The sequence below is a fragment of the Ceratotherium simum genome, chromosome 9, assembly GCF_057802395.1.
Source record: "Ceratotherium simum simum isolate JZ-2026a chromosome 9, ASM5780239v1, whole genome shotgun sequence".
In the NCBI taxonomy this organism is placed as follows: domain Eukaryota; kingdom Metazoa; phylum Chordata; class Mammalia; order Perissodactyla; family Rhinocerotidae; genus Ceratotherium; species Ceratotherium simum.
Window position 1 is genome coordinate 61,378,601 of NC_141908.1, and position 25,821 is coordinate 61,404,421.

The 25,821-nt window shown below is 36.6% G+C and overlaps 1 protein-coding gene across 2 annotated transcripts in view; it reads left to right on the forward strand.

Moving 5' to 3' along the window:
- The first annotated feature begins 3,088 nt into the window (after positions 1 to 3,088).
- NUP35 (nucleoporin 35) overlaps positions 3,089 to 25,821 on the forward strand; it is a 28,450-nt gene continuing 5,717 nt past the window's right edge. The window contains exons 1-6 of one of the 2 annotated variants that reach the window (XM_087435462.1): positions 3,089 to 3,196; positions 6,523 to 6,693; positions 8,812 to 8,939; positions 12,095 to 12,155; positions 20,253 to 20,291; positions 24,380 to 24,521. In XM_087435462.1, coding sequence (XP_087291588.1) covers positions 3,157 to 3,196; positions 6,523 to 6,693; positions 8,812 to 8,939; positions 12,095 to 12,155; positions 20,253 to 20,291; positions 24,380 to 24,521 — 581 coding nt within the window. In that variant the 5' untranslated portion in view covers positions 3,089 to 3,156. The remainder of the gene's footprint in view (positions 3,197 to 6,522; positions 6,694 to 8,811; positions 8,940 to 12,094; positions 12,156 to 20,252; positions 20,292 to 24,379; positions 24,522 to 25,821) is intronic. The other variant, XM_004426708.3, reaches the window with a different exon arrangement.

Here is a 25,821-nt window from a genome sequence, read left to right on the forward strand (position 1 = left end):
TTGTCTAGGAATTGAGGAGAGAGAAAGAACAGGACTTGTATCTGAATGTTTGATGGCAGGGAAGGTGGAAGCCAAAAAAAGCAAAGTGGACCAGGCACTGTACTAAGCATAACCACCTTTCAAAGTAGGTATTGTTTCTATTTTACACAAAATAAAATCTACAGAGATTTAGTACAAATCCAAGCAATACAAGATTTAAGCAGGAAAGTTGGGCCCTGAATTCAGGTCTGTTTGGCCTTAAGTTCTGCTCTAACACCCTGTGCTTTTAATCTTCTGTTTCTAAGAGACTAACAGAAAAAGGGACAACTGGAATGGGACTGGTTTTAGGGATGGGTTTGTTTTTGAGGTTTGATGTGTTGGTAGGTTGCTTAGCATGCATCTGGAAAAGTATCATTTGGCTTTAGAGAAGGGTGGCAGACAATATTGGAAATTATTTGCATAGATGTGACAATTGACGAGGACTCCAAAGGAGACCATAAGGAATTGAGGAAGAGAAAGAAGACAAAGGCTTGACTAACAATAATATGTCCAGGTTAGAATGAAATGGGATCAGGTACGGAAAAGCCAGGGAAAGAGTAGAAAGTTGGGAGGAGAAGTAGGAAGTATAGCATCACCAAAACAAGGAAAACACCCATATACAGGAAAAGGTTGTCAAAGCTGTTGAATACTGCAGATGTCAAGGAGACAGGTCTAATTTGGCAATCAGGAGAAAAATAGTTGCGGTCAGTGGTTTCAGAAGAGAATTTACACAGGAGGCAGTGTTTAATGAATTAAAAAACAAAATGGTGAAGTTAAGGAAACAGACCATCTACTAAAGTCTGTAAACCTTTTTTTGAGATCTTGAAAAAAAGAGAAGAAATATGACAGAAATTAATGCATGGTAGCCAGAAGAAACAGCAAGTTCTAGGGAAGGTTTTTGGATAGGGCAAACTGGGCCTTTTTATAATTTGATAAGGAAAGAGCCAGTCAAAAAGGTAGAATATTGAAATGCAAGTGAAGAAAGGAAAATGACTTTCTTTCTTAAAGGAAAAAAAGTTTTTAATTTGAAGAATACTAAAAATAGTAAATAACACCTCTAATCAGCCACTAAAAATTATATAAAGTGAATTAAAGGCCCTTCTTAAGCCCTCCAATTTACAAACCCCTCTCCAACTCTATCTTTCCTGTTAATAGTTTGGCACAAATGTTTCCCAACTTCTTCCTTTATTTAAACAAGCATCTCTCTCTCTCTCTTTGCATCTATACCCAAATACCCTTTTTTTGTTAAATGAAAATAAAATGATGCCATATACATGTTTTCAAATTGTTTCTTTCAGTATATCAATCATGGAGATTTTTCTAGGTGAATACACACTCGTACTCACATATCAAATCCATCTTATTCTTTTTAACAGGTGCCTAATGTTCTTTTGTTTGGCTATATCATAATTTATATAGAAATTCCTTCATTGATGAACCTTTCTTGGTACCTAAGTTATAAAAATGGAATTGCTGGGTGTGGTGGGCTGAATGACAGCCCCCAAAGATATGCACACTCTAATCTCGGGAACCTATGAATGTTATCCTATATGGCAAAAGGTACTTTGCAGATGTGATTATTAACTTAATCATCACAACTGGATATTGAAATGGGAAGATTATCTTGGATTATCTGAGTAGGTCCTAAATGTAATTTCTAACTACATCCCTACCTACATCCCTACATCCCTCTTCTTTACAAACCTACTTCTTCATTACATACCTACATCCCTCTTCTTATAAGAGGGAGGCAGAGGGAGATTTTACTACAGAAGACGACGGCCCTGTAATGACAGAAGCAAAGAGAAGCAGTGTCAGAGAGAGAGAAGATGCTATGCCTCTGGCTTGGAAAGGAGAGGACATGGCCAAAAGCCAAGGAATATAGTTAGCCGCAAGAAGTTAGAAAAGTCAGGGAAACATATTTTCCCTCGGAGTCTCCAGAAGAAACCAGTCTTGCTGACACCTTGACTTTAGCCCCATAAGACTCATTTTGAATTTCTGGTCTTTAGAACCACAAAACATAAATTTGTGTTGGTTTAAGTTGCCAAGTTGGTGGTAATTCAGTATGACCTCATCTGAACTTAATTACATCTGCAAAGACTTCCAAATAAGGTCACATTCCTATGTACTGGAGGTTAGGACTTAAACATATCTTTTTGGGGGACACAGTTTAACTTACACGCTTGTAAAAAAAAAAGATCAATTCATCTGTAAGTGGTTTTAAATTTTGATTTCTGGGAAGTTGCCATTTAATGGTGGAATTGTTATTGCCTCACTCAAATTAAAAAATTCTTGCTGGATGTGGGATTTCAGGAAATCCCAAAGGAAACAGGGACGGAGGATGGGTGGGTATTTTGAGGATAATGAGTTTGGTACGGACCAGAGAGCATCCCAGAATATAAACAACGTAGCACATCACTTTTATAAAGTTAGTAAGTGAGCAAAACTAAACATATTTTTGTACACACAAATATAGAATGTGTGTGTGTGTGATATTTGAATACACTCTAAAGAAAAGCACCAGACCGAGGGGAGGAGGACCGTCGGGATGGGATAGGGAGGCGCACACAGGGTTCCGCGGCGTTGGTGGGTTCACGGATATTTCTTAGCCTCCGTTATTTAATATCTTTTGTATGTATTAGTGTGTAATAAAACAGTAAGTATGCGTTATGTTTTAATATAAAACTGTGCCTATAGAACATAAAATTTAAAAACGTGGCATACGGATGGTAGAAAATACGCTTTGAGAATGGAGCAGTCACTTGGAAAAGCTGACAGATAACAGAGCACTAGGTAAACTCACGCTAATTATGAAACCGTGAGTAAAAGAACTTGTGCTTCTATGAAATTCAAACACCAACAAACCAGGAGGCTCACAGCGGGAGTAGCAGCATTCCCAGAACCATAGTTTCCACGCTGGCTGATCACCTTACCAGCGAACTCCTTCTTCCAGACGCTGAGATTGCGCAAAGATTATTGCCCTATTCCAAAATGACGGCTCCAGCGCCTACAACTTAAGTATAGCGCATGTCCGGAAGTTACGCAACCCCATAAAGTAGCGCACCCCTACCCGTGGGGAGAGTTTCCGCCATTTTTGAAAATCGGGAAGGTCTGGGGCTAAGTGCAGTTGCCGCCGCGATGGCAGCCTTTGCCGTGGAACCTCAGGCACCCACGTTGGGTGAGTGAAAAACTGCTTTTCCTCGCTGGCACTTCGATCCACGCCGTAGGCCTGGAAGCGGGCAAGACTGAAAGGCAGTAGTCACCAGGCTCTCGTCTGCTAGTTTCAGTCGCGGAGGGGGAGTCCCTGACTCGCCCCCAAGTTCCCGGGAGGCCCCCTGCCCGAGGCGTCGCCACACTGCCGCTACGAAGGCGGCTCCAGGAAGCTGCGGGCCCAGGGGAGGGTGAGAAAACTGCCGTCGAGTGGTGACTGAGCCGTTTTGTGCCTCCACACGCCGGCCGTGCCCCACCTGCCCATACCTGTGACTCGCACAGCGCCCCAAACGCGCCGCTGGGTTCCGGCGTCGCGGGCAGCGTGGGTGGGAAGAAACCGGCGTACACGTGGGTGGGCGGTGCCCTGGAGGGGGGTTACAGCCACCGCTCTTTGGTCACCTAGGCTTCTAGTTCATGTTTGAGTGCTTCCCTTTTCTGGGCTTTGCAAAAAGGAATCTGTTAGCAATGGAAGCTTGAGTCGAGCGACATTTATTTAACCAGGTGATGGCAGCCATCGAGATAGTGGCCTTAATAGGAAGCCTGGAGCTCGCACCCGCCTTTATCTTGGGAAAGCGACCAAGTATTGTAGGAGATCTTTTGCTCTAATTAGTGACGTAATGAAAATTCATTCCATTGCTTAATGGGGAGCCTCGCTGAAATGTGTTGTCGTTGAAAGAATCGACCAAGTTAACAGGATGTCGATTTCCTTTTTGTCTGCTGAGTTTGGGGACTTGTGAGAACCGTCGAAAATTTTAGAACGGAAAATAAACCGTCTGCTATCATAGACGTATTTGAAAATTGGGTTACAACTTTCTGAGTTTGGAAAAGAGTAAGTGCGATGTATGTCTGTAGAATGAGGTTTTTTTTGGCTTTGAAGGCTATATAATGCCATATTTTGTGCAAAGTAAGTTTTTTTTGAGAATAGAGTAACGAACTGTTTTAGTGTTAGTCATAAGAAACTAAATGCATAATGTCAATGCAGATACTCTGCTACATTTAAACTTATGTACAGATGTTGGTCTAGGTATTTGTTTTGTATTATTTTAGAGATCAGAAAACTGTTCATTTCCGGTTCCAGAGTTTTCTACTCAACAAAAACATTTTGGAGTGCGTATTTCTTAGGGTTACAAATGTGAATAAACCTTTTCCTGTTTATTGCCTGGTCAGAAATATGACATTAGCTGATATTAATTGTTCAAGTCCACATACTGCAGATATTCCAGGTGAAGAATAAACATTTTCCCAGCACCCAATGGTATGTTAAAACTAAGGGTTACTTCAACAAACAATGCTAGCTGAGCACGGTACAGTACTTATTTTAGGAGTACAGATTGTGAAATGGAATGAAAGACTTGCACGATCCATTGGTGTAGTTCTCTTTAAGGGAAATTTAGCCTGAGGGGTGGTTGATGACAGTCTGAGTCCTTTCTGTCCCCCTCACTCTGGTGCTTTCTACTGTCTCACAATATACATACAGATATATCAGAACTTTTCTTGACTTAATTCTTCTTATACTTGCCATATATATTTTTTCTTCTGGGGGATGGGAGAGTGAAGATAGTTGGTGGGACCTAAAACTCGGTATTTATTACGGTGGGTTCCTAAATGTCTGTTTGGAATATGCTTTTGTTTATGCTTTTGTGTAGTCTTTCCGTGTGTAATGTTCTTTGGAAATATGTAATAGTACCGTAGTAACATAATAACTAGCACTTCAAAATAATTACAGTGTAGTTATAGTTCTTTACACCTATTTCAGTATTTGTTTTATTCTTTTCCTGAATTACTTTGTCTTTTTCCTCTTGTATATGCTTGCATTGTTAATATCTAGGTCTACTCTAATGAGAAATAAGAGGAAGATTAGATAATTGACAGCATTTGGATAGCAAGAAACAAATTTTTGATACTATTTAGAAGGAATAGTTAATAAAGCCCATATAAATAACATACCAAATGTTTGACTTTTCTGAGTGCCATGAGTCACATTCAGTCTTGTCACGTAGTTGAAAAATTAAATTTTCGTAAGCAGAAACTGCAAATTTTACATTTATACATTACTTAGTCAGTTTTTGCTATCATTATAAGATATTGTTAGAATAATAATAACTAATATTTGTTGAACACTTACTGTATATTAGGCACTGGGTCAAGCACTTTACGTGCTGTAATTCTAATCAGAGCTCTGTGAGTCAGGGCTACGATTAGGCCCATTTTGCTGAGACACTTGAACCCAGGTCTCTGAGTCCAGAGCCCATGTTTTCCTTACTGTGCTATTTTGCTTTGAAATTAGAGTAAGTATGACTTCCTTATTTTCATAATGGGAATAATAATACCTACCCTGTACTTGGTGTGAAGATTAATTTTGAATTGATTGTGAAGTGTCAGTTCTCTTTTTAAATTGGTTTTATATTAGGGAGACTTTTATTGATTATTTCTGACTTCAAAATGAATGATTTTTAAGCATGATCCAAAAAATAAACTTTCCGTATCTTTTCAATATGTTTCTCAGTTGGGATGCTAATCATCATTGTTACGTCATATATGCTCTAATGTGTGCATGATTACACTTTTATTACAAAAGTTATTTACAGTTTTTGTGTATGGGGAAGAAAAAATGGGACATATAGCAAGCTAAACCCATTGTGTTTGATTTGCTAAGCAACTTTGTGTAAGTAGCTAGTGCACCATGTCCTGGTTTTTGTTTGTTATATAGTAGAAGCTGACCCAGAAATGGAACGAGGTCATTCTGTATGTATTAGGGATTTTTTTTTTTAAATAATAAACTGAAGTTTTTATTATTTATTTATTTATTTTTTAAGGTTTTATTTATTTATTTTTCCCCCAAAGCCCCAGTAGATAGTTGTCTGTCATAGCTGCACATCCTTCTAGTTGCTGTATGTGGGACGCGGCCGCCGCATGGCCGGAGAAGTGGTGCGTCGGTGCGATCCCGGGATCTGAACCCCGGCCGCCAGCAGCGGAGTGCGCGCACTCAACCGCTAAGCCATGGGGCCGGCCCCTAAACTGAAGTTTTTAAATTTAAAAATGTGTTGATTCTTAAACCTGTGAAATAATGTAAACAAAAACAACTGTCAAAGGTTAGTGTTGGTAACACAAAATACTTTCACATTTTTCTGGAAATAATTTTTATTGGTTTTAAAAATAATAACTGTGGTTCTAATATTTAACAGTTTTGATTAAATTCTCAAAATTATTTATGCTAGATTCTTGCATCTTTTTGTTAGATATTGTAACATCGAAATCCTTACTTTGTTTTATTTTATTTTTTGATTCATTTAGGATCTGAACCAATGATGCTGGGTTCACCCACGTCACCAAAGCCGGGGGTTAATGCCCAGTTCTTACCTGGATTTTTAATGGGGGATTTGCCAGCTCCAGTGACTCCACAACCTCGATCAATTAGTGGCCCTTCAGTAGGAGTAATGGAAATGAGGTCACCTTTACTTGCAGGTAGGTAAATTGCTTAAAATAGTTTCACAGTGCTATCAGTACATGTACTAGAATTTTAAAAAGAATAATGGTGCAACAGTCACCCTCATCAACACGTTTATTAAAAAAATTAAGTAATGCATCTGTTTGTTATTTTAAGACTCTTGGAATAGAGGTGTAAGCAATATAAACTACTATAATTCTAAGAACTACTTATTAAAAATATGCATACTACATTTCATCCAATCTAAGATGTTATTGATTGTAAAACTCAGCATTATTTTAAGTACCACGGAGAAAGAAAAAAACTAAATATGATACAATACCAAGATGCCAGTTTTTGTAAATTATCCCTGTCTCAGCATTATTTTAAGTACCACGGAGAAAGAAAAAAAACTAAATATGATACAATACCAAGATGCCAGTTTTTGTAAATTATCCCTGTTTCAGAGATGTTAAAGTGTGGGAAGGAAAGAAATATGGTCGTTTAACTTCAACTGAATTCAGTTTAAATAATTCATCATAAATATAATAATGGCAAATATTCAAAAGAAGTGTAATTTGAAATTTGCAGGTGTAAGTTCTGCTTCTAGTCATAGTGAATTAAGATTCTCACTTGTAGCGTGTTTTGTGAAAGGACTTACTCCATAAACCGTGGGGAAGTTTTTTACGCAGAATTTGCGATTGTCAGCACAAAATATTGTTATCTAAATGCAACATGTATCTTTTATAAGACTCCTTTAGCAAAGAAATGTTTTGAAAGATAACTTTGTTGTTTTGACTATGAGTAGTGAGAATTAGCTACAAAAATGGTTGAATTCCAAATGTGAGCTGATATCCTTTTAGTAGGTGTTTAAATGGAAACTCTTCTTACTTTAATTGTCCTTAAGATATTATTCGGTTTAAAGTGGGTTATTAATTTTTTTAGGATTGATCAGGGAGAATTACATAAATTACATTTGAAGTAGTTGAGAACATTATTCTGGACAGATTTTTTTTTTTTTTTTTTGGTGAGGAATACCAGCACTGAGCTAACATCCGATGCCAATCCTCCTCTTTTTTGCTGAGGAAGACTAACATCCGTGCCCCTCTACCTCTACTTTATGTGGGATGCCGCCACAGCATGGCTTAACAAGCAGTGTGTCGGTGCGCCCAGGATCCGAACCAGCGAACCCCAGGCCGCTGCAGCGGAGCGCGTGCACTTAACTGCTTGCGCCACTGGGCCGGCCCCCAGATTTTTGTTTTTTATACATTTCAGATGTATTATTTTATTATTGTAGCTACCATATATTGAATACTTATGAGCAAGGCAGTATGCTGAGCATTTTATGTTACTTTCATTCTTTTATCAATCTTAAAGGCTAGGTAGTAGTATCCCTATTTTTCAAAAAGAAAACTAAAGCTAAATACAATAAAGAACTTGCTGAAGCTCACTTGTTAATAAGTGACAGAGCAGGAGGTTAAAGCCAGGTCAGTCTTGTTGTATAGCCTGTGTTCTAAATATGCTGTACTGTCTAGGCTCAGATGTTAGTCTTACAGAGGGCCTAGGCTGCTTCGCTATTTGGCATTGCTGATACTCTGACTTATAAAGACATCTTTATGTCCCCAAAAGTTGATTCTTTTCCTATATCTTTATTATGTACTTAAATATATTTCTGTTGTGAGAAACATGAATGAGATCTGTTTAATCGTGACAGTCAAATTCCACATTAGGGGGTGATATTTATTCAAGTGTATACAAACTGGAGCTGTTTAATACCTACTTTCAAGTGAGAAATAAGATCAAGTTTTATATTGAAATGTTAAGCATTTTGTAGAGAAAGCAAAAGTTAGATGTGTTTACTAAAACCTCATCTTTCTATTTGCTTATTCTGGAAACTTAAGTGCAGTCTGTGGATCACCAGCATTGGCATTACTGGGAGCTTGTTAGAAATTCATAATCTCAGGCTCTACCCCACACATTCTGAATCAAAATCTGAATTTTAACAGGATCTCCAGGTGAGTCTTACATGTATTAAAGTTTGAGAAGCACTAGGAGATAAGAGTTTGTCAATATTTTAAAAATATAAATTAAAAAAATTTTATCAGAGAGATGAAAGATTTGTTTATTCACCTGACTATAATTTTTGTACATTGTAGGTGGGTCACCACCGCAACCAGTTGTACCAGCTCATAAAGATAAAAGTGGAGCTCCACCAGTTAGAAGTATATACGATGACATTTCCAGCCCCGGACTTGGATCAACACCTTTAACTTCAAGAAAACAGGTGATATACATACCCTCACTCACAATCCACAGTTAATAATTTCATGTTTTTATGTGGCTATACAGTGAGGGTCAGAAATTGAAATGGTTCCCTGAGGTCTATTTTAGTGTAACTATTGCACAGAATAAGCATTAAGGACATTTATCATGGACTCTCCTTGAATTGTATTTTTTTTTTTTTTTTAAGATTTTATTTATTTATTTTTTCCCCCCAAAGCCCCAGTAGATAGTTGTATGTCATAGCTGCACATCCTTCTAGTTGCTGTATGTGGGACGCGGCCTCAGCATGGCCGGAGAAGGGGTGCGTCGGTGTGCGCCCGGGATCTGAACCCTGGGCCGCCAGCAGCGGAGCTCTCGCACTCAACCGCCAAGCCACGGGGCCGACCCTTAGATTGTATTTATCATGAAATATATTTTAAAATGTGATGTAACTCCAGATTATTTTCTCATATAAGCAACTCTGAGGTTTTTATAGATATGCCTCATTCATCTGTCCATGCCCCCAACCTACTTAATATATAAGTAGAAATGATTATGGTTTAAGTCATTCCAATTGTTTAAAAAGTTCAATATTTATACATAATTTTGTGAAAGAACAAATGAAGATTCAGGGTTTTGTCCAGATGTAGAGCACTTAGTAATGATTTGAAATCTTTGTTTTCAGACGATTTTATTATTATAAGACCAGTATCCTTTTAGAGCTGTGTTCACTGTTTACTTATTTTACTAAAAATGCTGCTTCCTGTGTATTTATGAACTGATGGTTTGGTATGTTCTGGGTGTAGGTGTCCTGATGGTGATGTTTGGTTTTGGTTGGTGCAGGTGTAGGTGTTCTGATGGTGTTATTTTCAGTCATAGATTATTGCAAGGTAGAGATTCTCTGTTTTGATGGGATTGATAGCTACAAGGAAGTGTCTATACTTATGAAGTACCTACTATGCACAGGCCCTGATCTTACAACTTCGCATGTATTATGTCAATTAATCCTCACAGTGAATCTGTGAGGTAGCTATTATGAGCTTCATTTTATCATTGAGGAAATTAGGGCACAGAAAGCTTAAGTACGTTGTCAAGGGCAAGGCAGCTAGTCTAGCAGAGCCAGGCTTTAAATCCAGGCAGTCTTGAATCTAGAGCCAATGTTTGTAACAGTCATGCTGTGCTAACACTACTGTGATAACTCTTGATTGTCACTTGAAAGGTATTATGGGTTTTTCTTTGAAGTAGAAAGTTTAGTAGCTTTTATAGTCACAAGTGTTCCCTCCTATCACTATCGTGCTTAGTAGGACATATAAACAAAGTGTCAGTTAAGCTGATAAGTTCTTGGTATAAAGATGTTTCTTGGGCCGGCCCAGTGGCTTAGTGGTTAAGTGCGTGCAGCGCTCTGCTGCTGGCGGCCTGGGTTCGGATCCCCGGTGCGCACCGACGCACCGCTTCTCTGGCCATGCTGAGGCCGCATCCCACATACAGCAACTAGAAGGATGTGCACCTACGACATACAACTATCTACTGGGGCTCTGGGGGAAAAAAAATAAAAAATAGACGTTTCTGCTGTTTGGTTTGGAGAAATGTTTTATGCCTTTCCCTAAATAAAATATGGCATGGTTGTTGGAAAGTTTAAGAATGGTAGAAAGCATCTTTCAGTAAATTTTGACTATTTATTGACTTGATATGTCTAGCGTACTAGGCCTGCTTATCAAGCAAAGCAAAATTAACTCTTTGTGTTGAACAGAATACTTTCTTTTTGCACTTTCTCTTTGCAACACTTCTAAACCTGCCCTCCTGTCCAGTACAGTAGCCACTAGCCAGGTGTGGCTGTTGACACTTGAAATGTGGCTAGTCCTATACTTAATTGAGATATACTTAAGTGTAAAATACACAGTAAACTTTGAAGACTTAGAAATAATGTAAACTATATCATTTACCTTTTTATATTGATTACATATTGAAATGATAATATTTTGGATGTATTAGGTTAAATAACTATACCTATTTTTACTTTTTTAATGTGTCTACTATAAAATTTAAAATTACTTATATGGCTTGTGTTATATTGGGACAGTGGTGTTCTGGACTTACTCAATCCAGAATATTGTGGTCCATGATATTTTTCTAAAGGTTGATAAGTAAATCTGATGTTTAGTTTGGTATGAGAACCACTGGCTTATAAATATCTGCTAGTTTTCATTACTCCTCTGATGATACATGAAAAGAAGGGTAGTTTACAGTCATTGCTATGTTCAGAATTTTTAAAAGTCTTGTGGGTCATAATTTGTAGAGAATATGTTTGACTTGAAAGTTGCTGAGAATATTATCATTAGATTAAAGCCCAAATTAATTTTGCCCCCTGAGACTTTGTTCAACCTCTCTCTAATCATGAAAGAAGTTGGGATTAAGAACTGAACAAGACATTTTGTGTCTCTCCTAACCACCTCTCAACATTTGGTTCTGGTTGCTAGATAGTAGCCAGATTTTAAATTTCCTTCGTTTAATTAGAATCTGGTTAAAAAAAAAAAAAATCTATATCTATATATTTACTTCTGGAGAAAGAGTCTGTTCTCATTCTTGATTGGATATTGTTGTCTTTGTTTATAGAAGGACTTTTAACTACTTTAATTTAATCTTTAGTTTTCTCACATTTAAAGGAACTAGTATTGATAATTTTCCTGCTTTGTACCTTTCAGCTAGTAGAGGCATAAGTATGCTGTCTTTTATTATGTAGACTGATTTGAATCTGTACTGTTTCATGGTTTATAAGTGTCTTTTTAAAAATAGAATTCTGCAATCTTGCTATTTTTCTATGTGAGCTTGGTGATTTGAAGAATCACCATTATCTCTCTTATTTCAAATATTGTACCTTAGCAACTAAAAACAAATAGCAGTGTTACTTTCTACTACTAATAATGTCTTTTTACCTAATGTAACTTTTTTATTTTAAACAAATAATATGCTAAAAGATCTAGCATATTTTAGATTAATACTACTCAACTTAAAAAAAAAAGTTATAGTACTCTTAGATTGTGAGCTAATTAGAGACATCTTCAGTACCTGATAGACATTCAGTTGTCTATTGAAGGAAGCATTTCAACACTTACTGTGTGTATGGTATGGTTAGAACTTTGCGTTCTTACCTTAACACTTTCTTCTGATTTTGTGTAGCCAAACATTTCTGTAATGCAGAGTCCTCTTGTTGGAGTGATGACAACTACTCCTGGAACAGGTAAGCAACGAATTTTAACAGACTGTTCTCTGCTCTTTGAATGAAGATAATATACGATGTTTGTTGATAATTGCCAAAATTTTTTCTTTTCTATTTCAAATTTGGAGACTTTCTCAAATGTCAATAACTTTCTTCAGGAAGGAAATACTTGGTATATTGATTCTTTTCTGAGTTTATAGATAAGATGTGATATTCTACTCAAAATATTAAGAATTAAAAATATACATACTTAATAGGATCTCCTGAATTATCAAAAACTGTAATTAAAAAAAGCTGTTGCAATTGGGAAGAAAAGGAGTACAGAGACTGAATAATAAAGGTGTTTTGAGAGGTGTTAACGCATAGCTATAAATCTAAATGTTGTTGATTGCAAACAGCCACTGATTATATTTAGTTTTTCTTTAAGATTAATGGTATTTTTATCACCATCAGCATTATCATTAGCACCACTCTTCTAACATACTCACATATTTATAATCTATCAAATGTTCATTCAGCAAATATTTGAGCACATAACCATGTACCAGGCCCTGGAAAACTGAACAAAATAGATAACCCTTGCGTTATGGAGCTTTTATTTATTTACAGAATTTATATTTATAAATAAAGTAAGTAAATTGTAAAGTTTGTTAGAAGGTAATACATTTTATGGAGGAAAATTAAGCAGCAAAGGGGAGTAGGAGGTGAGGGCTTATAGTTTTAGATAGGGTAGTGTATTAGTTTTCTGTTGCTGCCATAACAAAATTACACAAACTTAAAAGTGGCTTAAACAATACAGATACGTTTCACAGTTCTGGAGGTTAGAAGTGTGAGGTGGGTCTCAAAGGGTCAAAATCAAGGCGTTGGTGGGGCTGTGTTAGTTTATGGAGGCTCTAGGGGACAATCTATTTTCTTGCCTTTTCCATCTTTAAGAGGTTGTGCATTTCTGTTGTGGTCCCCTTTCTCCATCGTCAAAGCCAGCAACTTTGCATCTCTGTGACCATTCTTCTGTAGTCACATCTCCCTCTCTCGCTTTTAAGTACCCTTGTGAATACATTGGGCCCTTTTGGATAATCGAGAATAATCTCCCTGTTTTAAGGTCAGCTGATGAGCGGCCTTAATTCCATCTGCAACTTTAATTCTCCTTTGCCATGTAATGTAACATTCCCAGGTTCCAGGGATAAGGGTGTGGATGTCTTTGGGGAGGCCATTATTCTGCCTACTACAGATAGTTAGGGGAAAAGTAACGTTTGCTCAAAAACCTGAACTAAGTAAGGGAGGTAGAGAAAGTGTTGTAGATAGAGGAAATAGCAAGTGCAAAGGTGGGAGTGTGTCTGGGGTGTTCAAACAAGAGTAAGGAGGCTAGTGTGAAATGGAGTGAATGAGGGCGGGGAGAGTAGGAAATGAGGTCAGAAAGGTAATGGAGACTGATATTACAGGGTCATTGTAACAACTGGTCTTTACCCAGAAAGGGTGGAAAATAAATAGGATGAGACTGCTATTGTGGTGAGAACAGACTTTGTTGTAAGGGGCAAGGGTGGACGCAAGGAGACCAGACAGGAGGCTACTGCATTAATTTAGATGAGAGGAGGTGGTGGCTTAGACATAAAGGAAGGCGGGAAAGGAGGAAAAGAACAACAAAAAGATGGAACCAAAGAAACAATAGCAGGACAGTCGATTTAAAATGAACTAAATCAACAACTATATAAAACAAAATGTACTAAACTCTCCTGTTAAAAGGCAGAGAGTGTCAGAATGGATAACAAAAGCAATATCCAATGACAAGTTAGATCTTTTTATCCTCCAAATCCAGATTTCTTCAGGCAGTCTGTGAATCCTCACTGTGAATCCTTAAAGTCTCAATTTCTATTACCAGTTTGTTCAAGGCTATTTAGGCTTTTTCTATAATGCCCCTCAAATTTCTTAGAGTATTTATTCACTGCTCGATTCCAAAGCCATTTCCACATTTTTAGGTTTTTGTTACAGCAGCACTCCACTTGTGGTACCAAAATCTGTATTAGTTTTAAGTTGCTGTCATAGTAAATAACCACAAATTTAGTGGCTAAAAACAACACAGATTTATTCTCTTTCAATTTCTCTAGATCAGATGTCTGGGCACAGCTTGGTTTTTTGCTTTAGAGCGCAGATGTCAGCAGGGCTGTGTTCCTTTCTGGAGGCTTTGGGATGAATCTGCTTCCAAGCTCTTGAGGTTGTTGGCTGAATTCAGTTCCGTGTGGGTGTAGGACTGAGGTCCGTTTTTCTTTGATGACTGTCATCTGGAGGTTCTCAGCTTCTAGAGGTTGCCCTCATTCCTTCACTTGTGGCTCCCCTTCCATCTTCAAAGACAGTGATGGCAGATCAAGTCCTTTTTAATCCTTGGAATCTCTGACTGCCTTTTTTCTGGTGTATCTCTGACTTGACTTTTTTGCCATCTGCTGCTGTTAAGGGCTTATTTGATTACATTGGGCCCACTGGAAATCCAGGGTAATTCCTTATTTTAAGATCAGCTGATTAGTAGCCTTAATTCTATCTGAAAGTTTCTTCACAGCTAAACCTACATTAGTGTTTCATTGAATTACCAACCAATCAATCAAACCAGGGGACAGAAACTTTGGGGGGACATTTTTAGATTTCTGTCTACCACATATATCATGGTGAAAAATCTAGGATGTCACTTCAGCCTCAGTTACATATTTGAGGTGGAATGTTCTAGGGGAATTAGTTTAGGTTTTAACAATCTTAATCTGATCAAACAAATAGGTAGATAACAGTGCTCTGTTATGTGACTGTTACACAGTGACTATTCAGTTTTTGAGTCAGTAAGTGATCCCAGGGACATTGAAAATGTGAAAACATAATGTTAAGTAATGTATTTTGTGCTTTAAAGGATGTCTTAGTTGTCTGAAAAGCATGCATGATAATATTCTTATTGTTGTCAAGGGGAAGAGCACAGGATTAAAGTTAATTAAATATTCTTTTGTTAACTTGCTTTTTTCTAATACTGTAATTTCTATGAGGTTCTTGTAATTTTAGAAATCATATATGAAAATACAAGAACTGTGATAGGAAAATGTACTTTTCGTAAATTGGCCACTGGGAGCCACTGCTGCTTCTGCTTTGAGTTTAAGGATTTTATGTATATAAAGTCTTAATGGGGCATAAATGAAAAAGAACGTTTTTCAAAAGATGTGACGGGCGTGAGGAGCTATCATGCATGGCCAATAATAAGCAATAAATGGAAAAAAGATGTTGAGAAAATTTAGGGGAAGATGTAGACTTTTCACTTAGAGCTTTTTTTTTTTTTTTTTTGATGAGGAAGATTAGCCCTGAGCTAACATCCGATGCCAATCCTCCTCTCTTTGCTGAGAAAGACTGTCACTGGGCTAACATTCATGCCCATCTTCCTCTACTTTATATGGGACACCACCACAGCATGGCTTGACAAGCGGTGCGTCAGTGCGCGCCCGGGATCTGAACCAGTGAACTCCGGGCTGCCGAAGTGTAGCGTGAGAACTTAACCACTATGTCACCAGGCTGGCCCTAGAGCTATTTTTTTAGCTCCTATGTTTAGTGTTAAATAAATGAAAATTTCTTGTATAATTTGTAAATTTTAACTTTCTGAGATTGGCAGCTTTTGTAAAGAGATGTCATTGGATTTAATGGCAGAACTGGTATTTAATTTTATTTATTTATTTATTTTTTCCCCCAAAGCCCCAGTAGATAGTTGTATGTCATAGTTGCACATCCTTCTAGTTGCTGTATGTGGGACTTGGCCTCAGCATGGCCAGAGAAGCGGTGCGTCGGTGCGCGCCTGGGATCCGAACCCGGGCCGCCAGCAGCGGAGCGCACGCACTTAACCGCTAAGCCACAGGGCCGGCCCGCAGAAGTGGTATTTTATGTTTGTGTTCAATAAGGAGTTTTTTTGTTTTTAATTCTGTAACTGACCTTAAAATCTCTTTTAGAATCTTGTTTCTGCTCCTGGAAAACCTTGGTTATATGACAAAGTGGGAAATCTGGATTAAAGAATTTCAGAAACTCTTTTCAACCATGGTATTTTATTGCCCTGGTAAAGAATATTGAATATATTTGCCCTATCTTTCCCCATGATCACCCCTCAATTTTTGTCTGCTATTTAAATATGCTTCTGCTTTTCACACTATTTTAAATTTTTTCTTATTTTTTTTCTTGAGAAGTTCTTTCACTTATCTGTCATCTCTCTTCTCAAATGGTATCCCACGTCTGTCTACTGAATTAGAATCCTTATTTGTGTTAACGTATTGTTAACAGATTAAGTGTGATAGACCATAGCACTTTCTGGCTGCTTTTATTGGTGCTAGGAGCTCAGAGTTCTGATAGTGTTCCCAGAAGCGGGGAAGAAGGACTAATTTATCTGTGAGGGACCTTTCCCTGACACTTCTTTTTCTGATGTGGGTTAGCTGCTCTGTATGTGCTTCTATCAAGCTCCTTCTGCTCAGCTCTTTTCTTTTGTCATTACTGGATTATGAAGTCTCTTCAGGACAGAGATTCTTTCTGTATCTTCATTATTTACCCATCACAGAGCTGGGTATAAAGGAGCTTCAGTAAAAGTTTGTTGTCTGAATAGATTGGTGGATGTAAGTTGTAGTGAGTTGAATGGTGGTCCAAAATGATATGTCCACGTCCTAATCCTTAGAACCTGTGAATATTACTATGTGGCTAAAATAAATAAATAAGTAAAGGATCTTGAGAGGAGGGGCTCTCAGGGAGAGTTGAGAGAGTTGGAGAGGTGGGGAGGTAATCCTGGTAATTACCTGGATGGTCCCTAAACCCAGTCATAAGTGTCCTTATAAGAGAGAGGCAGAGAGAAATTTGACACAGACTGGAGAGACATGCAGAGAAGTTGATGTGAAGACTGAGATGAAGATTGGAGTTCTGTGCCACAAGGCAATGAACACCAAAACACGCCAGCAGTCACCAGAAGCTAGATGAGGCAAGCAGTGGATTCTCTCTTACCGCCTTCAGCAGGCATTTGGCCCTGCTGAAAACTTCATCTTGGACCTCAGAATTGTGAGAGAATAAATTTCTGTCGTTTTAAGCCACCCAGTTTGTGGTAATTTGTTACAGTACACATAGGAAACTAATATATGTATGTAGTGTTTTGAGGCAATGACATCCCGACACCAAACAAGGATTGGAAGCTTTGCATCCAACTTGGCATGGCGTAGTTTTTCTTTAATAATAATTAAACATTAACCTTGTTCTAGATTGCATTAGTTTCTTATTGCTACTGAAACAAATCATTACAAATTAGTGCCTTAAAACAACTCAAATTTATTATCTTAAAATTCTGGAGGTCCCAAGTTCGAAATTGGTCTCAATGGGCTAAAATCAAGGCATTGGTAGGCTGCATTCTTTGATCTTTTTTTCTTTTTGTTTTCCTTTTCCAGCTTCTAGAAGTTGCCCATATTTCTTGGTTCATGGCTCCCTACCATCTTCAAAGCCTGCAATGGCCAGTGGAGTCTTACATTACTCTCTTTTCCCTCCCCATTTAAGGACCCTTGTGATTATGTTGGACCTACCCAGATAATCCAGTATAATCTTTTTATTTAAGATCAGATGATTAGTGATCTTAATTCTATCTGCATCTTTAATGCCTCTTTACCATGTAATGTAATTTATATCTGGGTATTAAGACATAGACATCTTTGGGGGAGAATTTTCTGCCTACCACAGAGACTTTTTAAAATTAGTCACCAAAATTTATTTAGTCTCATGCCAGACTAACCATAGTACCCTTGAGTGGTCTCTAGTTTTGGCGGGGGTAATATTTTGTATTTCAGGCAGTGTAAATGCAGATAGTTTTAAAAAATCAAATACAGTCATGTGCTGCATAGCAAAGACTCAGTCAACAATGGACCACATATAGGATGGTGATCCCATAACAGTAGTACCATATAGTCTAGGTGTGTGGTAGGCTATACCATCTAGGTTTGTGTAAGTATGCTCTGATGTTCACACAATGACAAAATTGCCTAATGATGCATTTCTCAGAATGTATCTGGTCTTCTTCTGGTCTTCTTTAATTTAGATTAAATTAGATTAATTGTGGTTTCTAAATTTGAGTCCAAATGAAGTGAAGGGATTCAAGTTGTATGGCATACTTAAAGAGTTAAGAATTTTGAAATCCTTCGGTGACCATATTTTTTTCTTCTTAGTTATAATCTATGGTTGCATTATAGTTTTTACTTGATTGATACTTTTAGCTTTTGATCCTTTTGAGGGTGTAGTACTGTTTGGAGACAAGAGATGGATGTCATTTCTAGAAGTGTTTTAGACTTAACTCTGAATATATTTGTGCTGTTGATGCAAAAGAATAATTGTACCAAGTGCATCATTTATATTGAAGTTATATGTTGTTAAAATAGTTCTTTTTTGTGAGTTCTTGTCTATCTACTATTTCATTTAATTCTTGGAGTAGCAGGTAAGTCTTGTGTTACAGGTTAATTTATGGATATAACAACTAACGGAAACAAACATTTATTTATTATAGGTTTATTTATTGAGAGATAATTGACATAAAACATTGTGTAAGTTTAAGGTATGCGATGTGTTGTTTGATACACTTATATATTGCAAAATGACCATAATGTTAGCTAACACCTCTGTCATGTCACATAATTATCATTTCTTTTTTGTGATGAGAACATTTAAGATCTACTCTCTTAGCAGCTTTCAAGTATATAATACAGTATTATTAATAATAATCACCATATTGTACCTTAGGTCCCCGTTATGCATCTTATGACTAGAAGTTTGTACCCTTTGACCAACATCTCCCCATATACCCCAGCCCCCAGTCACCACCACTCTGCTCTCTGTTTGTATAAGTTTGGCTTTTTTACATTATACATATGAGTGAGATCCTACAGTATTTGTCTTTCTCTCTCTGACTTTCACTTAACAACGTGAACATCATGTCTTCAAGGTCCATCTGTATGTCGCAAATAGCAGGATTTCCTTCTTTCTCATGGCTGAATAACATCCATTGTATATTTGTACCACATCTTTATCCATTCATCATAAATGGACACTTAGATTGTTTCCATATCTTGGCTATTGTAAATAATGCTGTAATGAACATGGAAGTACAGATATCTCTTTGAGATCCTGTTTTTATTCTCTCTGGATATATACCCAGAAGTGGATTGCTGGATCATGTGGTAGTTCTATTTTTAATTTTTTGAGGAACCTCCATACTGTTTTCCATAGTGGCTGTACCAATTTATATTTCCATCAGTAGTGCACAAGGATTCCCCTTACTGCAAATCCTCCCTAACACTTATCTCATATCTTTCTTGATGATTGCCATTCTAAAAGGTGTAAGGTGATGTCTTGTGGTTTTGATTTGCATTTCACTGATAATTAATGTACCTGATAAAGTACCTTTTTTTGTACCTGTTGGCCATTTGTATGTCTTCTTTAGAAAAATTTCTGTTCAGTTCCTCTGCTGATTTTTTTATTGGATTGTTTATCTTTTTTTTTTTTTTTGGCTTGAGGAAGACTTGCCCTGAGCTAACATCTGTTGCCAATCTTCTTCTTTTTTTTTTGCTTGGGGAAGATTCACCCTGAGCTAACATCTGTGCCAATCTTCCTCTATTTTGTATGTGGGTTGCCACCTCAGCATGGCTGCTGACAAGTGGTGTAGGTCCATGCCCGGGAACTGAACCAGGGCTGCCGAAGCGGAGTGCACTGAACTTAACCACTAGGCAACAGGACTGGCCCCAGATTGTTTGTCTTTTTGCTATTGAGTTGTATGAATTTCTTATATATTTTGAATATTAACTGCTATCAGATACATGGTTTGCAAATATTTTCTCCCATTCCACAGGTTGCCTTTTCATCTTGATAGTTTTGTCAGTGGCTTTGAAAAGTACGGACATTTTAACAATGTTAATTCTTAAACAATCCATGAGCATGAGTTTTCTTTCCTTTTCTTTGTGTCTTCTTCAGTTTCTTTCATCAAAGTATTGTGGTTTTCAGGATACCAATCTTTCACCTCCTTGGTTAAATTTATTCAAAAGTGTTTTATTTTTTTTGATAGTATTGTAAACGGGATTTTTTTCTTTATTTCTTTTTCAGATACTTTGTTGTTAGTGTCTAGAAACGGACCTGATTTCTGTATGTTGATTTTGTATCCTTCAAGTTTACTGAATCCCTTGATTAGTTCTAACACCTTTTTGGTGGAGTCTTTAGGATTTTCTATAAATATCATATCATGTCATGTGTAAAAAAATACAATTCTCACCTCTTTCTTTCTGATTTGGATGCCTGTTATTTTCTTGCTTGATTGATCTGGCTAGGACTTGCAGTACTTTGTTGAATAGGAGTGATGAGTGCGCACACTTGTCATGTTGTTGAGAGGAAGAGCTTTCAACCTTTCTCCATTGAGTATGATGATAGATGTGGGCTTGTTGTATATGGCCTTTATTATGTTGAGGTATGTTCCTTCTATACCCAATTTGTTGAGCATTTTTATCATGAAAAGATGTTATATTTTGTCAAATGCTTTTTCTGTGTCTATTGAGATGATTATGTAATTTTTATCTTTCATTCTATTATCGTGGTGTATCATGTTTATTGATTTGAGTATGTGTTGAACCTTCCTTGCATCCCAAGGATAAACTCTGTTTGATCATGGTGTATGATCCTTTTAATGTGCTGTTGAATTTGGTTTGCTAATATTTTGTTGAGAATTTTTGCATCTATATTCATCAGGGATATTGGTCTGTAGTTTCCTTTTCTTGCAGTGTCCTTATCTTGCTTTTGAATCAGGGTAATGCTGGCCTCTTAAAATGGAAACTAACATTTATTGAACCTCTTAAACATGCTCTCTCAGTTAATCTTCAACTATGTTGGATAGGCACTTCATATACATTTGTGCTTTGTGTTCCTCGTATGTATAAAATGGAGATGGTAGTTGCTCTCATAGAATTGCTTTAGGAAAATATGAATTCATGCAAAGAATCTGCAATAGCACCTTGTATATAGTATAAGTGCTCAATACATGCTGGCAATCATCAGCATTAATATTGTTATTGTTTTTATTTTTGTTGTAATATTTGGGAAGTGAGGCTTGATAACTTACTCTAGTTGTGACAGTAAGTAATAGAACTGCAATGTGAACTGACTACAAAGCGTATTACTCTCTTCCCACTACATGATGCTCTCTAGCAAGGTGAATGATTGGCTCAGGGCTAGCAGTGCTAGCCATCTGCCATCCAGTCCAATCCAGCTGCGCTCCTAACCCAGTTACATGTTGCTTTCCAAAAGGCAAGATGTTGTGCTGCCTTTTTCCGTCTATACATTAAAGATACTTTCATTATTGTAATTCAGTAGCAGTTGGAACAAGAGGTTCTAGAATAAAATAATAATTTCCCAAGTTAATTTTGGGGGGCTGTTTAGGGTTTTTTTTTAATTTACTTTGACTTGTTGAGTGTTATAGTTGTATCTTGAGTAGCTTGACTCTCCGGTCCTTGTCTGTTATGGGTTAACAGTGTGTCACTGTGACTGGTTCCTGAATATAAGCTTGTTTGTTAAGAGAACTTCTTGTATGGTTCTGAGGAAATCAGTCTACATTCATGAATAGGAAATTAAAACTCAGTTGGTGACCCTTCTTGCACCTCAGCTTTGGCTTGAATAGGAGCTTTACTATTCATTTCCTCATAGGCTTGGTGCCTGTCAATTCTTGTGTTAGTCAAGCATTTAAAAGGCATATAGGAGGTACTTGACACAAGATTGGCATTTACCAAAATATGTGTTTTATGAGGGTAAAATGTGGTCGGGTATAGTGTAGGAAATTTTGGGTTGAATGAAGTTATAAATATTTCTTTATTGAATAACCTTTGAGCGTTTTTTATGTGCATTGTAAATCTCCCATTAGGACAATACAGTATATGGCCTTTAATAAAACTTTTACCACAGTAGCTTTTTTTCCCCTCTGTAGAGTACTTTATTTTTTAAGAGCATACTTTGAAAATCCATTTGACTATAAACACTCTGGAATGTCTTAGAGATATTTTCAACTCAGTTGGAGATTCAGGACAAATGACAAGGCAGCAGATAATAGAGTTAGAATGTGTTGAGCAGAAATCCTCCAGAAAATCAGTAAACATGGAGTGTGAATCATGTGCAAGACCCTGTAAAACATTTGTTCTCAGACTTCTTAATTTTAGAGCCCTTAATACACTCTTAAAAATTGAAGACCAAAGAGTTTTGGATTATAGCTATCGATATTTACTGCGTTAGAAATTAAAACTGAGAACATTTTAAAGTATGTATTAATTCACTTAAAAATGTTTTATGTTAACATAATAACATTTTTTAAAGTAAAAAATAACTTTTCTACAAGAAAAGGTTTTTGTGAGAAGAGTGACATTGTTTTATGTTTTTCAAATCTTAATGTCTGGCTTAAAATATAGCTGAATTCTCATATCTGCATCTGTATTCAGTCTGAATCGATTGAATCACATCACGTAGCCTCTGGAAAAGTCCATTGCCCGCTCATGAGAGAGTGATAGTCAAAAAGGCAAATGAAACTTTAAAATAATATGAAAATCTTAAAAATTGGTATTATTTGACTTGGCTGAATCTGTGAGAAGGTCTCGGGAAGCCCAGGGTCTCTGGACTACACTTGTAGAACTGCTGCTGTAGTGAATACAAGTACTAGAGTACTGCTTAAGAGCTCATGCTTTGAATTTGGATTGCCTAGATTGGAATTCCACCTTCCCTTCTGGATGTTAACATCACCCAGTTTCCTAATTTAAATAGAGGTACTAATAGAACCTGTCTTATAAAATTGTTAGAATTAAATAAAATTATATGTCAAGACTGGTGTAATAAGTACTCAATAAAACATTACCGTTCATTATCATTTCAAAATTTCTATCCTGTTATATCACCTTTGTTCACAATTTTCCATTGGCTTCCTAACTCATTTGAGGTAAAAGCCAAAGTCTTTACAGTGGCTTACAAAGTTTTCCTTCATAATCTGACACCTTGTTACCTCTCTGTGCTCACATACCTGTTCTGACCTCAAATCCCCCTCCTCACTGTGCAAATACTTGTCTTCTTGCTGTTCCTCAAACACCAGTCGTGTCCTTTCTCAGGCCTTTGTACTTGCTTTTTTCTCCACCTAATATTCACTTCATCAGATATTGGCATATTTTGCCTCCTTTCTCTTTCAGGTTTTTGTTTTAATGACATCTTAGTGAAATCTTTTTTTCATTTAACCTTTCCACATATGTACGTACATGCATGCATACCTACTCCCTAGCTCCCTTCTCTGTTTTTCTCTTTTTTCCCTCTGTAGGATTTTCTGTTCTCTAACATACTAGGTATTTGCTTACTTATTTCTCTTCCACTGGAATTTAAGCTCCATTAGAGATAGGTGGGTTTTTTTTGGTCTAACTTGTTTACTACTATATCTTCAATACCTAGAATGATGCTTGGTGCCTGTTTAGGTGCTGAAAAAATATTTCTTGTATGAGTAAATCATAATTACTACTCCAAAAATAAAAGAAAAATAATCTGTGCTTTTCAGAAATGTGTGGTCTCAATAGGATAGTGTCTCTGAGATAAAATGAACATGTAAAGTGTTTAGCTTGGCATGTTGGACATGTAGAGGTACTCGTTAATTGGTAGCTGTTATTGCAGGATAAGAAAAGAAAGAACAAAATCAGACATTTCAAATAGAAACAATCTGAATAAAAGAAACTGCATTCACACCTTAGGGACTAGGGTAGATACTGTTTAGGGGCATATTGGAAAAATAAGATTGCAACTCTATTGTGGAGGCCAAGGCATTTGAATTTTGGTTTGTGGGTAATGAGCAGTTATTGAATATTTTTAAGGCCGAAGCGCCATGATGAAAGTGGTAGGTTTGGAAGATGAATCCAACAGAAGTCCTTGAGATTGACTGACTGGAGATTCTTCTGGCATAGGCTTAACCTGAAATTAATAAAACATTTAGCAAATTTGAAATAAATAATAAAACATTTGCAAAATCACAAATTATGCTCAATTATTAATGACTTCCTCTCAAACTGTACAGTAATATAAAATTATCATTTGATTACAGTTGGATATTTTGAACTATTTATGCAATTTCCATCTTTTAATGTACTTTTTCATTTGAAACTAAGAGCTTTGATTTAAAATAAACCAAGATGTTTATATTCATAACTAACTTACTAAATATACTAATGTAGGGCAAAGTATGTTTAGTCCAGCAAGCATTGGTCAGCCACGAAAGACAACATTATCTCCTGCCCAGTTGGATCCTTTTTATACTCAAGGAGATTCTCTGACTTCAGAAGATCACCTCGATGACACTTGGGTGACTGTATTCGGGTAAGGTTTCTGGATCATTTACCTTTTAAAAAAAGAATACTCCCTCCCCAGTATTTCATAATGAATATTATCAAACATACAAAAAAAAAAAAGGCAAGAATTGCACAGCAAACACCATGTAGATTCTGCAGTTGTTAACAGTTTGCTACATTTGTTTCATCTATCCATCTATCCTTCTATTAATTCATTTTTTTGTTGTTGGTACATTTCAGAGTAAGTTGCAGACATCAGTAGGTATCACCCTGACACTTAAGCATGCATATGATTAACTAGTGTTCAATATTTGTTTATAGTTTTTTCATCATTTATCTGTTTGCGTCTCCTTAAATTATTTTCTCTTCAGCATATTTGCTGGATATTGGAATAGAGTTGCCCCTTTAGACTTAGGGAGCTCCTTTCTCTTTTTCTAGTGGCTATTTCTCTGCTTCTAGTGGATTTAACCAGTTTTGAACTAACAAATTGAATTTCATTTGTAACATATGTACTATATTACAGGGTTGATACTTTCTAGTCACAGAATATTGAATATTAATAGAAATTGTGCATGACAGTCCTAGATGCATTTTGAATAGATTTTTAGGTCCAAAAAAGTACTTTAAGGCATGTTAGAGATCATATTGCATCATTTACAGATGATAAAAGTGGTGTAGACAGATTAAGTGATTTATTTAGAGGTTTACATCTAGTTATTATTAAAGCTTCGGCAAAAACCCAGGTCTTTTGATTCTTTCAAGCTGGTATTGTTTACACTACATAAGATTTGTTTCTGTAAGTGTGATATGACATAGTGATATTGGGCCGTACTATATATAGTTCTGGGGTAAAAAATAACACATGAGCCCCTTGAAGAAAGAACAATGCACAGTAAATATTAGTGGACTTTATATGTTCAATTTATTTAAAATTTAAAAATTCAAAGAAAATATAAGAATATACAGTGAAAAATCTGCCTTCCCACTTTTGTCCCAGGCTACAATTTTCTCCCCTTCTTGATTTTTTGTTGTTGTTGTTGTTCTTTTGTGTTTATGTTTTTGTATTCTCTCATGAAATGGCTATATGTTGTTGAGCTTGGATGTCTACTCCCAGGTCTGTTTTTTAGACTCATTAGTAATGGTGTCACTTTTAAGTTTCCTTAGTAATTAGATAAATTACTTCAAGTACTTCTGCTAGTCCTTTTTTTGATTTTTAAGACATACACTTTCCCAGCTATTTATTTTCTGTTGGTTTTATGTTCTAGTAACCCTTTATATGAGTTAAATTGCAAGAACTGAACCATTTCTTCTAAGGGATAAAACGTTTT